At 60.3% G+C, this 16271-nt stretch overlaps 1 protein-coding gene across 2 annotated transcripts in view; it reads left to right on the plus strand.

Moving 5' to 3' along the window:
• FLNC (filamin C) overlaps positions 1-16271 on the plus strand; it is a 68017-nt gene that overhangs the window by 17194 nt on the left and 34552 nt on the right. For both annotated transcript variants that reach the window (XM_050929927.1, XM_050929937.1), the window contains exons 3-13: positions 1923-2020; positions 4864-5014; positions 5278-5396; positions 5763-5840; positions 7133-7295; positions 7382-7582; positions 8902-9039; positions 9411-9537; positions 9836-9972; positions 10392-10585; positions 11358-11471. In XM_050929927.1, the coding sequence (XP_050785884.1) occupies positions 1923-2020; positions 4864-5014; positions 5278-5396; positions 5763-5840; positions 7133-7295; positions 7382-7582; positions 8902-9039; positions 9411-9537; positions 9836-9972; positions 10392-10585; positions 11358-11471 (1520 nt within the window). The remainder of the gene's footprint in view (positions 1-1922; positions 2021-4863; positions 5015-5277; positions 5397-5762; positions 5841-7132; positions 7296-7381; positions 7583-8901; positions 9040-9410; positions 9538-9835; positions 9973-10391; positions 10586-11357; positions 11472-16271) is intronic.

Genomic DNA, 16271 nt, shown 5'->3' on the forward strand with positions numbered 1-16271 from the left:
TCCAGACTCTCCCTATCCACCCATACACCCCTGGACCTGCCCTGGACCCCCCTATATCACCCATATCTCCCAGACCTGCCCCTGACCCTCTGTATCCACCATACACCCTTGGAACCCCTGGACAAGCGCTGTACTCCCCATACCTGCTCTGTATCCCCATACACCCCCCATACATCCCCTGGACCTTCTCTGTACCCCCCCCCCCCACATCCCGTATCCATCCATACACCCCCCGGACCCCCCTGGACCTGGCCTGTACCCCGTACACCCCCCATACACCTGCTGTACCTGCCTCATACCTGCCCTGTATCCCCCACCTGCCCTATACTCCCTGTACCTGCCCAGTACCCCTATACCCGTTATACCCCACACACACCGTCTGCACACCCATACACCCCTGTATCTGCCTTGTGTCACGAGGTCCCCGGGCAATGCTCTGGAACTGCTCCCCACAAAGCCAGGCACGACTTTGGGGAGTCTCCTCTCCCTTGGAGCAGACTGTCTGCAGGGCAGGAGGTTCACACGTAGCATTCAGCATGTGCCCCTCCATGCGCTTCCCCCAGCGAGCCCACCCAGGCGGGGTCCTGGGGCAGCCAGAGGGTCCTGCACCCTCATTTTGCAGTCAGACGTGACTCTTAGCCAGCCAGTAAAACAGAAGGTTTATTCAGATGACAGGACCATGGGCTAAAACAGGTCTTGCTGGTACAGAGAACAGGACCCCCGTTTAATTAGGTCCATCTGGGGCCCCAGGGAGGCCACAGCCCGGCTGGGAGGTCTGAGCCTCCTCACGGGTCCCCTCCATCTTCCAGCCCCCCACTCCCACTCCAACCCCCTCCTCCCAGGGCTGTGTCTCTGTCCCGGGCCAGGAGGTCACCTGATCTCTCTGTCTCCGGCACCTTTAGCACCCCTGGCAGAGGGGCAGGGCTTGGCCAGTAGTTGACAGTGACAGAGGGTCGGCCAGAGCTGAGCCCACCCCACAGTATTCAGAGGAAACATGAAAACCAGTCCCACTTCGTCACACCTTGTATGCCCCGTACCCCCCTGTACTCCCTGCACACCCCTTGTATGCCTCTGTACCTGCCCTGTACCCCCCAAACACCCCTGTACCCATCTTGTAGCCCTGTATACCCCGAGACACCCCCACACACCCTCCCTCTGTACCCACACACTGTGTACTCCTCTACACACCCCTACACACACACACACCTATGCAAAGCCCCCTATAGCCAGCCCCTGTACAGCGCCTGTTCATCCCAGCTCCAATATCCCACACCGCAAACACCTGCCCCCCACTCCCCATGCAGCCCTCCCAGCACACACAGTCCCCCAGACCCCGGCACCTGTGCACCACACTCAATACACACTACCATTGCCCCCGCAAAAACACAGACCACACAGCAGTGCAAATCCACCCCCCAGACATGTGCCCCACATTTGCTCACAGACGCACCCCCTGGGTGGGCGAGGGGGGAGCCCGCACCACGTGGAGGGCGGCTGTGAGCCAGTTCTCTGCCCTTCACCAGCTCTCGCTGCCCAGGAGCTCTGAGTACCAATTACACCACCCCCACCACTGCTGCATGGCTCAGATGAGGAAACTGAGGCACACACGGGGTCAGGCCTGGCTCTACCCGCTAGGCAGTAGGCTGGATAGGAGGGAGGAAGGAGCTGTCCTGAGTCCAGTTGGGGTGGGGGGCAAAGGAATCTGGCTCTGGTTTGTCTCCCACTCCAAGAGCGGGGCACTCCCATGCCCATAGGGACCCCAGCGAGGATCCAGGAGCCGCTAGACTGGAGCTGGCACAGTGCCAGGGAAGCCCACAATGCCCCATTGTCAGCAGGGCTCCTGGAGAGACGTATCTCTCTGCCAAGGCCGTGCCCGCCCCGCCCACCGGTCTGACTCGGTCTCCCCCGCTCCTTCCCCACAGGCCTGTGTCCGGACTGGGAGACCTGGGACCCCAAGCAGCCCGTGGAGAATGCCCGGGAAGCCATGCAGCAGGCGGACGACTGGCTGGGCGTACCCCAGGTACAGGACCCGCATGCTGTGCGGGGGCCAGACAGGGGGCACCCCTGGGCGCTCCAGGGTCATTCTGTGAGCTGGGGCACACCCCCCCATGCGGGGGCCAGAGAGGGGGCACCCCTGGGCGCTCCAGGGTCATTCTGTGAGCTGGGGCACACCCCCCATGCGGGGGCCAGAGAGGGGGCACCCCTGGGCGCTCCAGGGTCATTCTGTGAGCTGGGGCACACCCCCCATGCGGGGACCAGAGAGGGGCACCCCTGGGCGCTCTGGGGTCATTCTCTGGGCTGGGGCACACCCCCCATGCGGGGGCCAGAGAGGGGGCCCCCTGGGCTCTCGGGGGTCATTCTCTGGGCTGGGGCACACCCCCCATGCGGGGGCCAGAGAGAGGGCACCCCTGGGCGCTCCAGGGTCATTCTGTGAGCTGGGGCACACCCCCCATGCGGGGGCCAGAGAGAGGGCACCCCTGGGCGCTCCAGGGTCATTCTGTGAGCTGGGGCACACCCCCCATGCGGGGACCAGAGAGGGGCACCCCTGGGCGCTCTGGGGTCATTCTCTGGGCTGGGGCACACCCCCCATGCGGGGGCCAGAGAGGGGACCCCTGGGCTCTTGGGGGTCATTCTCTGGGCTAGGGCATGGCCTTGTGCGGGGGCCAGACAAGGGGGCACCTCTGGGTCATTCTCTGGGCTGGGGCACGAGCACGACCCCATGTGGGGGCCAGACGGGGGGCACCCCTGGGTGCTCCAGGGTCATTCTCTGAGCTGGGGCACACCCCCCATGCGGGGACCAGACCAGGGGGCACCCCTGGGCGCTCCAGGGTCATTCTCTGAGCTGGGGCACACCCCCCATGCGGGGACCAGAGAGGGGGCACCCCTGGACGCTCTGGGGTCATTCTCTGGGCTGGGGCACACACCCCATGTGGGGGCCAGAGAGGGGGCACCCCTGCATGCTCTGGGGTCATTCTCTGGGCTGGGGCATGGCCCTGTGCGGGGGCCAGACAAGGGGGCACCTCTGGGTCATTCTCTGGGCTGGGGCACGAGCACGACCTCATGTGGGGGCCAGACTGGGGTCACCCCTGGGCACTCCAGGGTCATTCTCTGGGCTGGGGTACACCCTCCGTGTGGGGGCCAGATGGGGGCACTCCTGGGCTGTTCTCTAGGTTGGGGTACACCCCCCATGCGGGGGCCAGACGGGGGGCACCCCTGGGCACTCCGGGGTCATTCTCTGGGCTGGGGCACACCCCCCCGTGCAGGTGTCAGACAGGGGGACACCCCTGGGTACTCTGGGGTCATTCTCTGGGCTGGGGTACACCCCCCATGCAGGGGCCAGATTGGGTGCTCCAGGGTCATTCTCTGGGCTGGGGCACACCCCTGTGCGGGGACCAGATGGGGGGCACCCCTGGGCGCTCCAGGGTCATTCTCTGGGCTGGGGCACACCCCCGTGCGGGGACCAGATGGGGGGCACCCCTGGGCGCTCCAGGGTCATTCTCTGGGCTGGGGCACACCCCCGTGTGGGGACCAGATGGGGGGCACGCCTGGGCGCTCCAGGGTCATTCTCTGGGCTGGGGCACTCCCCCTGTGCGGGGACCAGATGGGGGGCACCCCTGGGCGCTCCAGGGTCATTCTCTGGGCTGGGGCACTCCCCCCGTGCGGGGACCAGATGGGGGGCACCCCTGGGCGCTCCAGGGTTATTCTCTGGGCTGGGGCACTCCCCCCATGCGGGGACCAGATGGGGGGCACCCTAGGGCGCTCCAGGGTCATTCTCTGGGCTGAGGCACCCCCCCGTGCGGGGACCAGACCAGGGGGCACGCCTGAGCTGTTCTCTGGGCTGGGGGCAGGTGGGGAAGCCAGGCGTGGGCACAGTCCCCAGCCACCCCCCCCAGCCAGCAGCCCGGGAATCAGTCTCAGGGTACACATGGCAGTGGCGTCGGCAGGTTTTCAGGGTAGGGGGAGCAAAATACATAAAAAAGGCGCCTCCCCTTGGCTCCCCCTCTGGCCACGCCCCTTGGCTCCCCCCTCTGGCCACGCCCCGAGACTGGACCCCCGCCCCCCGCTCCTCCCCGCCTGTCCCCCCGCGGCTCCTCCGGCCCTGGGACATGGGAGAGCTGCCCGTGGGGCTGGGAGGTTCTGGGTGTCACCCCTGCCTTGTGCGGGGCACAGACAGGGCCTGGCCCGGCACTGGGAATGCAGCTCAGGGATGGGGGTTGGCAGCTCCCACTCAGCACCTGGCACGGCCGCCAACACGCCGGTCAGCTGCTCGGAACCCAGTTCTGCCCCCTCAGCCCCTCCCGTCAGGGCTGGGGGTCAGGGGGAGCCCTGGGGGGCAGCATATTGGGGCTGGGGGCTCTCAAGGGGCTGGGGTCCGGGGGGGGCATGTCGGGGCTGTGGGGTTCTCTGTGGGCAGCGCATTGGGGCTGTGGGCCCAGGGGGGCCAGGGAACCCTGGGGGTGGCATGTCGGGGCTGGGAGGTTTCTCATGGGCTCTGGGAGTGCGTTGGCTCTCGGGGGCAGGAGTGCATTGGGGCAGGGGGATTCTCAGGAGGGGCTGGGGGATCCTGGGGGTCAGCTCTCGGCAGGGGAGTTTTCGTGGGGGGCTGAGGGGCTCTGGGGGTTGGATCTCAGGGGCAGGGCGCTCTCGGTGGGGCTGGGGGACTCTGGGGGTCGGATCTCAGGAGCGGGGCGCTCTCGGTGGTGCTGGGGGACCCTGGGGGTCAGATCTCAGGGGCACGGCACTCTCGGTGGGCCTGGGGGTTGGCTCTCGGGGGCAGGGCGCATCGGGGCAGGGCGCTCTCGGTGGGGCTGGGGGGGCTCACAGGGACACGCCCTGAGCACAGACCATGCTCCCTCCCCCCAGGTGATCGCCCCGGAGGAGATCGTGGACCCCGATGTAGACGAACACTCCGTCATGACCTACCTGTCCCAGTTCCCCAAGGCCAAGCTGAAGCCCGGGGCCCCCCTGCGCTCCAAGCAGCTGAACCCCAAGAAGGCCATTGCCTACGGCCCCGGTAGGCCCCCACCCCCACCCGCTGCAGGGACCAGCCTGGGGGGGGACCTGGGGCAGGAGTCTCTGCCTTAACAGCTGTCCCATGGCTGCAGGGAGGGGGAGCAGGCACAGCGGGAGGGGAGGGGACAGGATGGGGGCAGGAACTGGGGAGGGGGAGGGGCAGGAACGGGAGAGGGGGAGGGGGTAAAAGTGCTCAGGGCAGGGCTATGGGGGAGCAGCCCCGGCTGGTGCCCCCACCTGAGCCCCTCTGTCCCGGCCCCACAGGGATCGAACCCCACGGGAACACGGTGCTGAAGCCGGCCCAGTTCACGGTGGAGACCCTGGAGGCAGGGCTGGGTGAGGTGCTGGTCTACATCGAGGACCCCGAGGGACACACCGAGGAGGTAGGGGCTCCTGGAGGTCAGCCTGCCGTTCTCGCACCCCCTGCCCAGCGGATTCCCCTGCCCCCTCATGGGGCCAGGGCACAGAGAGCAGGAGCTCTGAGCAGCAGGGTCTAGTGGGTAGAGCAGGGAGCTGGGAGCCAGGACTCCTGGGTTCTATCCCCGGCTCTGACCCTGATTCCCCGTTTGACTCTCAACGACGCCCTGTACCTCGCTGCTTCTATCTCCTCTTTTCTCTGGTGGGCACCATGTGAGTGAGTTGCCCTGGGGCGGAGCTGGGTATGGCTGGGGGCCCCCAGTCCCCAGGTGCCCTTGCGGCCCCCGGAGCAGCCTCCACGTCAGCCTCACCTTTGGACCCTTCCTCCGCAGGCCAAGGTAGTCGCCAACAATGACAAGAAGCGGACGTACTCGGTGACCTATGTGCCCAAGGTGGCCGGGCTGCACAAGGTGAGCTGCCTGCCCGGCCGGAGCCCCCAGCCTGAACCTGCCCGGGGGGGGGTGGGGGCTGGTGCCGCTGGCTGGGCACAGATGGCCCCTCCGCCCAGGGCCACACAGCCCCACACCCAGGTCAATATACACGTCAGATCTTACCCACAAGTCACGCTGTTGCCAATCCTTTAGAATCTAAACTCCAAAGGTTTATTCATAAAAGGAAAAAGATAGAGATGAGAGCTGGAACTGGTTAAATGGAATCAATTCCATCCAGTAACGGCAAAGTTCTTGGTTCAGGCTTGTAGCAGTGATGGAATAAACTGCAGGTTCAGATCAAGTTTCAGGAACATCCCCAGCTGGGATGGGTCAGTCAGTCCTTTGTTCAGAGCTTCAGCTTGTAGCAAAGTCCCTCCAGAGGTAAGAAGCAGGACTGAAGACCAAGTGGAGATGAGGCATCAGCCTTTTATAGCGTCTTCCAGGTGGAGGGACACGGCTCTCCCTTACTGTGGAATTCACAGCAGCGAGATGGAGCTTGGAGTCACATGGGCAAGTCACATGTCCATGCATGACTCAGTTCTTCACAGGCCTGTGCCGTTGTTCACATGTTCATAGAATATCGGGGTTGGACGGGACCTCAGGAGGTATCTAGTCCCACCCCATGCTCAAAGCAGGACCAACCCCAACTAAATCATCCCAGCCAGGGCTTCGTCAGCCTGACCGTAGTTTCAACATTCCCAGGAAAGCTCTGATGTGGATTAGAGTCTCCCAAAGTGCATTGTCAGTTACAGTGTTTCTTGACTGGGCGCTTAACTTGCAAATTCCTTTGTCAAGAAGCTGGCCAGATGCTTTCCTAAGGATCCTTCGAATCAAATCGCATTGAGATACAAGTCCCGTGCCAATATTCATAACGTCAGCCACAATAGCGATACACACACCCAGACAGCGTAATCACAGCCAGCAAATCAGAACCTTTCCAGAGACACCGCACACGACGACCTTTGCACAGTGTTTGCTGCAAATGTGTAACACTGGTTGCAACAATGATCTACATGATTACAGGGTATGTCAGTAACGCCACAGGGGGCTGTTTGGTTGCTTGAGGGGGGGTTCTCCTGCCTTCCTGCCGTATCCCCCCATAGGTACCTGCATTCAGAAGTGCTCTGGCAGGATCACAGGCCCTATGCAAACAGCAGCCCAGCCCCCCATGGTCAGGGGGCTATGCCCCCACCCCAGTGCCCCCCTGGCCGCGGCTGGCCCCTCGCCCGCTCCTCAGGGCCCGGCATTCACCCAGTGCTCTCTCGGCCCAGGTCACAGTGCTGTTTGCCGGGCAGAACATTGACAAGAGCCCCTTCAATGTCCACGTGGGCATGGCGCTGGGTGATGCCAACAAGGTGACGGCGCGGGGGCCCGGCCTGGAGCCCGTGGGCAACGTGGCCAACAAGCCCACATACTTCGACATCTACACCGCAGGTAGGGGCGCGGGGCGGAGGCCAGGGCCTGGGGGGGCTGGGGGAGCCCTGCCGGGGCCTGGTGCTCACGCTGCCCGTCTGTCCCAGGCGCGGGCACGGGCGACGTGGGCGTGGTCATCGTGGACCCGCAGGGCCGGCGCGACACCGTGGAGGTGGTGCTGGAGGACAAAGGCGACAGCACCTTCCGCTGCACCTACCGGCCCGTACTGGAGGGACCCCACACCATCTGCATCACCTTCGCCGGCACCCAGATCCCCCGGAGCCCCTTCCCCGTCAACATCTCCGAAGGTGAGAGCCCACCCCGCCCTCAGTGCCAGGCCTGCGCCCCCTGGCCAGTGCCCACCCTCTGTGCCAGCCCCGTGCCCCCAGCTGGTGCCCACCCATGGTGCCAGCCCTGCGCCTCCGGCTGGTTCCCACCCTCTGTGCAAACCCCACAGCCTGCTGGGGGGGCACTGGCTGACCCCCCCAACCAGCCGGTGAGGCTGTGGCCAGGGCATGGAGGGGACCCTGCTCAGAGAGCGAGGTGGTAGGGCAGCCTCTGCCCCTGCTGGATGCTCTGCGGCACTGTGCCCCGAACAGCCTCTGCCCCCTCTGTTGCAGCCTACGGGGAGGGGTTCCCCCCCGGCCTTCCCCCGGCCGGCCAGGAGACACCAGTCCCTGGTACGCAGTGACCCGGAAACACAGGCAACCTCCCCATCCCGTCAGCCCCGGCCCCACCACGCAAACAGGAATCCCTGACTCACCGTGGCTTCCTCCCGCTGCCTGGCCGCCCTGAGACGGCTTCCCCCGCCCGGGGGGGGAGCCAGGCCCCCTGATGGTGTCCCCCAGGTCCTGGGCCACCCAGCTCCAGCCCCATGGGCCAGGAGGGTCCAGCAGCTCCTGGCTGGCCGGATGCCCGTGCAACAGGGGTTGTGGGGCCCAGCACCTCCCCAGGAGGAGGGCAGCGAGCCGGGGGTGAGGGTGTGTCTGGAACACTGGCAGGAGCAGGGGAACGGAGCTCGCAGGCTGGGGTAAGCGGGGTGGGCCCTGGGCCCTGCACTGCGCCCCTCTGCCCCCAGTGCTCTACATATAGCAGCCCCAGATATTCCCTAGCCTGCCGGGGGTCGAGTGGGGGGCTCCATTCTTCAGATGGGTAAACTGAGGCACAAGGCAAGCCAGGGTTAGGACGCCCTTGCTGCCTGCTGGGAGCAGCCAGCTCTCCCATTGCTCAGTGCCCCTCATTGTGACTAGCCCTGCCCCCCCATTCCTTCCCCTGGCTTGGTGCCCCCATCCCCCCCAGGCTGGGCCGGTCTGTGTCTGTCTGCCCCCCCGCCCCGTGAGACAGCCCCTGCCCCTTTGCAAGCTGGAGAGAGGGTCCATTTAATCCTCCTCCAGCCCCTGCTCTGGGCCCACGGGCTGCCCGGCCTGGGCACAGACCCCCGGGTGCCCCGGCTGCATGGGTCTAGGCTGCCTGGGCTGTGAGATCTCCCAGGTGGCACGGCTGGGGGCTGCCCACGGCACAGTCCCAGACCCAGGCCAGCAAGCCAGCCAGGCAGCCTGGGTGAGGGGCAGGAGGGTGGCAGCCAGGGACACCTCCCCACTAAGCTCTCTCTTCTCTGTCCCCACAGCCTGCAGCCCCAACGCCTGCCGGGCCACGGGCCGGGGCCTCCAGCCCAAGGGCGTGCGGGTCAAGGAGGTGGCTGATTTCAAGGTCTACACCAAGGGCGCAGGCAGCGGGAAGCTGAAGGTCGTGGTCAAGGGGCCGAGTGAGTGCCGGGCAGGAGGGGGAGCTGTGTGAGGCGGGAGGAGAGGGCCAGTGCCCGGGAGTGTCACAGGAAAGACCCATCTCTCTCTGTCAGCCTGTCCTCGGGCCAGAGCGCTGGGGAAACTGAGTCACGGGCCGAGTCAGGAGAGCGAGGTGGTGGTGGTGTGTGCATGTCACTGCTGCCCCCTGCTGGACAGAGCGTGTCACACTGGCCAGCTCTCTCTAGCTCGGGGTCTCTGGAGCAGAAAGCGCCGGGTTCTGCCACGCAGGCGGCTGGCGACGGGCAGGAGTCCTGCCCCGAGCGCCGCTCAGGCGGGGCTGGGAGCTTCCTGGCCTGGCTCAGCTCTCACTGCCTTTCCCCTCTCTCTGCAGAAGGCACGGAGGAGCCAGTGAAGGTGCGGGAGGCTGGCGAGGGGGTGTACGAATGTGACTACTACCCCGTGGTGCCTGGCAAATACGTGGTGGCCATCTCCTGGGGTGGCTACAGCATCCCCCGCAGGTAAGGGACTGGCCCGCGCCCCTCGCCGGCCTGTGGTGCTTGGAGCTGGGGCTGGGCCAAGACTGGAGCCGTGTCTGGACTAGTGCTGGAGCCTTGCACGCGCGTGTGAAGCGGGAGGAGGCGCTCAGAGCGCCCTGGTGGCACCACCTGCAGATTCCTGCCCAGGGCCGTTCTGTGCTCTCCAGCCGGGGAGCGGCCTGAGCCCTGGCACGCTCATTACACTAGTGATGTCTCGGTCGCAGAGCAGCAGCCTGGCCGCCCGGGGTCCCCTGGCTCTGACCCTCTGTCTCCTTCGCAGCCCCTTTGAGGTGCAGGTGGCGCCAGAGCCGGGCACCCAGAAAGTCAGGGCCTGGGGCCCAGGCCTGGAGACTGGCATGGTGGGCAAATCAGCCGACTTCGTGGTGGAGGCGATCGGCACTGAAGTGGGGACACTGGGTAAGAGAGCGGGCAGTGGAGCCTGGGGGGAGGGAGGAGCCCAGGGGGAGGGAGGGGTCTGAGGGGAGCAGGTGGTGGGGTCTGGGGGGGCAACAGGTCTGGGGGAGCGGGTGGCAGGACTAGGGGGGCACAGGGTCCTGGGGAGCGGGCAGCGGGGTCCACTGGGGCGACAGGTCTGGGGGAGCGGATGGCAGGATTGGGGGGGCGAGGAGTCTGGAGGAGCGGGTGGCAGGACCGGGTTGGGGAGGGGTTTGGGGGAGGGGGCACGTGGAAGGAATTTGCGAGCTTTCCCCCTCTGCTGGGCTGGGGCAGCGTTTGCCATTGTCCCGGTGCCTCGTGAGCTGCGGGCAGGGGGGCGGCTGCGGCACGGGCAGGAGCCCTGGCCCAGCCACTGATGCTGGCTGGCGGCTCCCTCACAGGCTTCTCCATCGAGGGCCCATCGCAGGCGAAGATCGAGTGCGATGACAAGGGGGATGGGTCGTGTGACGTGCGCTACTGGCCCACGGAGCCCGGTGAATACGCTGTGCACGTCATCTGTGACGACGAGGACATCAAGGACAGCCCCTTCATCGCACACATCAAGCCGGCCACCAACGAGTACTTCCCAGAGAAGGTACAGCCTCCCCGGCCCTGCCCAGCCTCCCCTGCCCTGGCCTCTACCCGTGCCCCTGCCACTTGAGCTGGAGGAGACTCTCCATGAGCTCTGTGCAGTACGGGGCCTATGACACGTCATCTGCAGCCAGACCTTTCTGCTGCCTGTCTGCTCCCCTACTCTAGCTCGTCCCCTCTCCCCCTGCCTCCCCAGGCGTTGGGGTCCCCTCGCCCAGGAGCCCGGCTCAGGGGCGAATCTCAGGAGACAGGTACAGAAGGCATTGTAAAAAGCTTTGGCCAGATGAATGAGTCTGAAATTGACTAAGGAAACTGAGGACAGATCCTCTCGGGGGGCCTTGGCTGGCTGGCTCCATGGGGCGGGGAATGGGGCATACGGCCTTCCTCCTCCAGGGGATGCTGGTTCCAATCCGGCTCCAGGGCAGGGGACTGGCTGGCCCATGGGGTACAGGACGTTTCCCCTCTAGGAGGTGCTGTCTCATCACAGAGTAAAGATCATTGCCATCCAATAGGTGCATTAGGGCCCTGGTGAAATGAGTTTGAGGGGTCCCAGCCCAGTTCCCAGGGGTCCCAGCCCCCCATTCACCCTGGCAGGGACGGACTCTCTCCCTGCAGCACTGGCACTCAGTGATGGGAAGCTGGGGTTCTCACTGCCCTGGGGGGGTCCCTTCAGGGCAGAGGGCTGCTACCCGGCCCACACAGGACACGGTGCACCCCTCCCAGTCGGGTGTTCCTGGCGGGCTTCCTGGCTGAGTTCTCCCGCTCTCCCGCAACAGGTGAAGGCTTTCGGGCCCGGCCTGGAGCCCACTGGCTGCATCGTGGACAAGCCGGCAGAGTTTACCATCGACGCACGGGGAGCAGGGAAAGCCGAGCTCAAGATCTATGCCCAGGTAGGAGGGGCCCCGGCGGGGTCTCAGCACGGGGCACCTTGTTTGGACCAGCCCTGGCAGGGCATCCAGGGCAGGTTCCTCCTTGTGGGCTGCGCTGCACTGTGGGACGCGCTGTGGGAATTTCATTACCGGTATCAGCTGCTGCTGGAGACCGGGAGACTGGGCTAGATGGGCCCAGGGTCAGGTCTGATGCAGCCAGGGGCCGGGAGACTGGGTTAGCTGAACGTAAGAACGGCCAGACAGGGTCTGACCAGCTGTCCATCCAGCCCTGTATCCTGTCTTCTGACAGTGGCCAATGCCAGGTGCCCAGAGGGAATGAACAGAACAGGTGATCATCAAGTGATCCATCCCCTGCTGCCCATTCCCAGCTTCTGGCAAACAGAGGCTGGGGACACCTTTCCTTCCATCCTGGCTAATAGCCATTGATTGACCTGTCCTCCAGGAATTTATCTAGTTCTTTTTTGAACCCTATTATAATCTTGGCCTTCACAACATCCCCTGGCAAGGAGTTCCACAGGTTGACTGTGCATTGTGTGAAGAAATACTTCCTTTTTTTGTTTTAAACCTGCTGCCCATTAATTTCATTTGGTAACCCCTAGTTCTTGTGTTATGAGAAGTAAATAACACTTCCTTATTTACTTTCTCCACACCAGTCATGATTCTATAGACCTCAATCATATCAACCCTTAATCGTCTCTTTTCCAAGCTGAAAAGTCCCAGTCTTATTAATCTCGTCTCATACAGAAGCTGTTCCACACCCCTGATCACTTTTGTTGCCATTTTCTGTAACTTTTTCATTTCTAATATATATTTTCTGAGGTGGGGCCACCACATCTGCACGCAGTATTCAAGATGTGGGCGTACCATGGATTTACATAGAGGCAATGTGATATTTTCTGTCTTATTATCTATCCCTTTCTTGATTATTCCCAACATTCTGTTCTCTGTTTGGCTGCCGCTGCACACTGAGTGGATGTTTTCAGAGAACTCTCCACAATGACTCCAAGATCTTTCTTGAGTGGCAACAGCTAATTTAGACCCATCATTTTGTCTGTATAGTTGGGATCATGTTTTCCAATGTGCAGTACTTTGCATCTGTCAACACCGAATTTCTTCTGCCATTTTGCTGCCAATGTGACGGGATCTCGGGGGTGCAGCCTGGGACTGTGGGACCGTTGTGCCCCCTTAACTCTCCAGCCTGGGCTGTCTCTCACAATGCCCTGCTAGTGACCAGCAGCAAACCCCTCCAGGCACTATGATCACTCAGCACAACGGTATGTGGAGCCCCACACCCCTAGCTAGATTGCATGAATGTTCCCGGAGCCACTCATGAATCACACAGAGAAAGGCACCAGCCAATCCCCGCGTCCCCAGTTCCCAGCCTTGTACCTCAGGAATATACCGTCTTGCACTGCTCAAGGTGAGCTGGGCACATTTATTAATAGGTTCGCCATTTCATCAGTGGAAAGTGGATATACAGCAGCCTTTGCAAAACCTGAGCAGATTTGCCACACACTTACTTCAGGCAAACTCACTGGTAAAGATAAAAAAGTTAATCACATTTATTGACTATAAACGATAGATTTTAAGTGATATTAAGTGATAGGCCAAAAGTCAGAGTTAGTTACCAAAAGAAAAGAAAACCTAAGCACGCAGTCTAGACTCTCAGCCCTATTAGACTGGGCAACATCTAGATTAAGCAGCTACTCGCCCCACTGGATGAGTCCTTAATATACAGGTTTGTCCCTTAAACCTGGGCCAGTCTCCCCTGCTGCACTCTGCAGTCTTGTGAGTGTCCTTGTTGCTTGCAGCATAGGTGGGGGCAGGAGAGAGGCCAAGCTTGGGGCCAGCGTGTCTGTTTTATACCCTCAGTCCATGTGCTTGGGGAGCACAAGTCCAGGCCAGTCTGGGGGCATTGCTGAGTCTCCATGCCAGGCTGAGCAATTCCCCTGGTGTGGCCTCATACAAATGAGCCACTGATTTGTAGCTCCCTTGCTAGACAATTGCTGGTGGTGTCTGTCCAGCACCTGCCCGGGCGCTGGTTACTGTCTTTGTCATTGTCTCTGTGTAGCTATCTGGGCGCCTCCCAAACCCACAGCATATTTTAGTGAAAACCATGTAACAGGCATTGATGATATACAGCAGGCGTAGGCAACCTCATGAGAAAGCCAGAGGGTTTTCCCAACTTGGACTAATTTGAACTTCAATCCCAGCATATCTTCTGTTTTTTCCAAGACATACTGGGTTTTTTTAGACTCTTGTTGAAAAAAGAGTATGATGAAGACATTACATTTGTGGCTTTTTGAAGACTTTGCAGCTCGTACTAGGGCTAGTTGAGTAGATCATAGAATCACAGAAGTGTAGGACTGGAAGGGACCTTGTCTAGTCTGGTCCTCTGCACTCAAGGCAGGACAAGTATTATCTTGACCGGGGTAGGCAACATATGGCACGGGTGCTGAAGGTGGCACGCAAGCTGATTGTCAGTGGCACTCTCACTGTTTGGGTCCTGGCCACTCGTCTGGGGGGGCTCTGCATTTTAATTTAATTTTAAATGAAACTTCTTAAACATTTTAAAAAACCTTATTTCCTTTACATACAACAATAGTTTAGTTCTATATTATAGACTTCTAGAAAGAGACCTAAAAACATTCCAATGTATGACTGGCACGCGAAACCTTAAATCAGAGTGAATAAATGAAGACTCGGCACAGCACTTCTGGAAAGTGATCTACATAATTAGATGGAACAATGGGTTTCAGCAGATCAGAACCTTTCCCCTGATACCTCACTTGGCATGTTTTATATGCAAGATCACAGTTATATCTAAACAATGAATATGGGGGTTCCAGGGCGCTCGTGCGAGGTATAGAGTGTCACAGCCCAGTCACCCAGTTTGGTGAGATCCCGCTGTATCTCTTCACAGTTTCCTTTGGACTTAACTAGCTTGAATAGTTTTGTATTGTATGCACATTTTGCCATCTCACCGTTTACCCCTTTTTCCAGATCATTTATGAATATGTTAAAGAGCACTAGTCCCAGTACAGACCCCTAGGGGACCCCACTAGTTACCTCCCTCCATTCTGAAAACTGAGCATTTATTTCTACCCTTTGTTTTCTGTCTTTTAACCACTTACTGACCCATGAGAGAACCTCCCCTCTTCTCCCATGACAGCTGACTTTGCTCAAGAGCCTTTACTTTGTCAAAGACTTTCTGAAAATCTACGTACACTATATCCACTGGATCCCCCTTGTCCACCTGCTTGTTGACCCCCTCAGAGAATTCTAGTAGATTGGTGAGGCATGATTTCCCCCTACAAAAACCATGTTGACTCTTCCTCACACAAATCATGTTCATCTATAGTTTCAACCAGTTTGCCCAGTACTGAAGTCAGGCTTACCAGCCTGTAATTGCCAGGATCACCTCTGGAGCCCTTTTTAAAAATTAGTGTCACATTAACTGTCCTCCAGTCATTGTGTACAGAGGCTGATTTCAATGACAGGTTACAAACCACAGTTAGTAGTTCTGCAGTTTCATATTTCAGAACTCTTGGGTGATACCATCGGGTCCTGGTGACTTATTACTGTTTAGTTTATCAATTTGTTCCAAAACCTCCTCTAATGACACCTTAGTGTGGGACAGTTCCTCAGATCTGTCCCCTACAAAGCATGTCTCAGGTGTGGGAATCTCCCTCACAGCCTCTGCAGTGAAGACTGATGCAAAGAATTCGTTTAGTTTCTCCGCAATGGCCTCGAGTGCTCCCGTAGCATCTCGATCCTCCAGGGGCCCCACTGGTTCTTTAACAGGCTTCCTGCTTCTGATGTACGTAAAAAATGTTTTGCTGTTAGTTTGAGTCTTTGGCTAGTTGCTCTTCCAATTCTTTTTTGACCTTCGTAGTTATACTCAGCCACTTGACTTGCTCCTTTCTGTTTTCCTCGGTAGGATTTAACTGCCAATTTTTAAAGGATGCTTTTTGCCTCTGCCACTTTTACACTGCTGTTTAGCCACAGTGGCACTTTTTAGGTTCCCTTCCTATGTTTCTTTCAATCTGGGGTATTGTCACGGAGTGTGGGGGAGTCAGGGCCCTGCACCCCCCACTTCCTGCAACTCCCTGTCACTCTCAGCCAGCCACTAGAGCAGGAGGTTTCTTAGACGACAGGACACAGTCCCAAGCAGGGCTTGTAGGTACAGCCAGGACCCCTCAGCCGGGTCCCTCTGGGGGGCTAGGAGCTTAGACCCCAGACTTGGGGTTCCCTGTCTCTTCCCAGCCAGCCCAAACTGAAACCAAAAACCCCTCCAGCAGGCTCTCTCTGCTCCTTCCCTCCCCCTCTCCCTTTGTCCAGGTGTCAACTCGCTCCACCCCCTGCCTGGCTCAGGTACCGTCCCTCACCTAAAGTCACCCCCTGCTCTCCCGTCCCCCATGCAGACAGTCCCAGTAAAACCAGAGACAGTCCCAGGTCACTCCGCCCCGCTCCCTGCTGTGTCACAGGTAACATTTCATGTGAGTGAATATTAGGGTGTTTTTGAAAAGTTCTCGCTTCCCTTTGGGGGCTGTTACCTTTTCATTTCCACTCAACTCGCTTCCTCACTTCTGTGTAGTTCCCCGGTCTGAGGTTAAATGCTGGGCTGGCTTCTTTCGTGTGACCCCCCCAGCCCCCCCCAGGATGTTGAATTTAATTACACTGTGGTCGCTACTACCAGACGCTGTGCTCCACTCAGGACTAACTCAAGCGTTGCCTCTCCTAGGGCCAGCTGCTCCATTTATTTGAGGTGTCATGAAGCTTTCTCTCTGCATCCCGTCC

This window comes from Gopherus flavomarginatus, chromosome 1, assembly GCF_025201925.1.
Source record: "Gopherus flavomarginatus isolate rGopFla2 chromosome 1, rGopFla2.mat.asm, whole genome shotgun sequence".
Taxonomy (NCBI): Eukaryota; Metazoa; Chordata; order Testudines; family Testudinidae; genus Gopherus; species Gopherus flavomarginatus.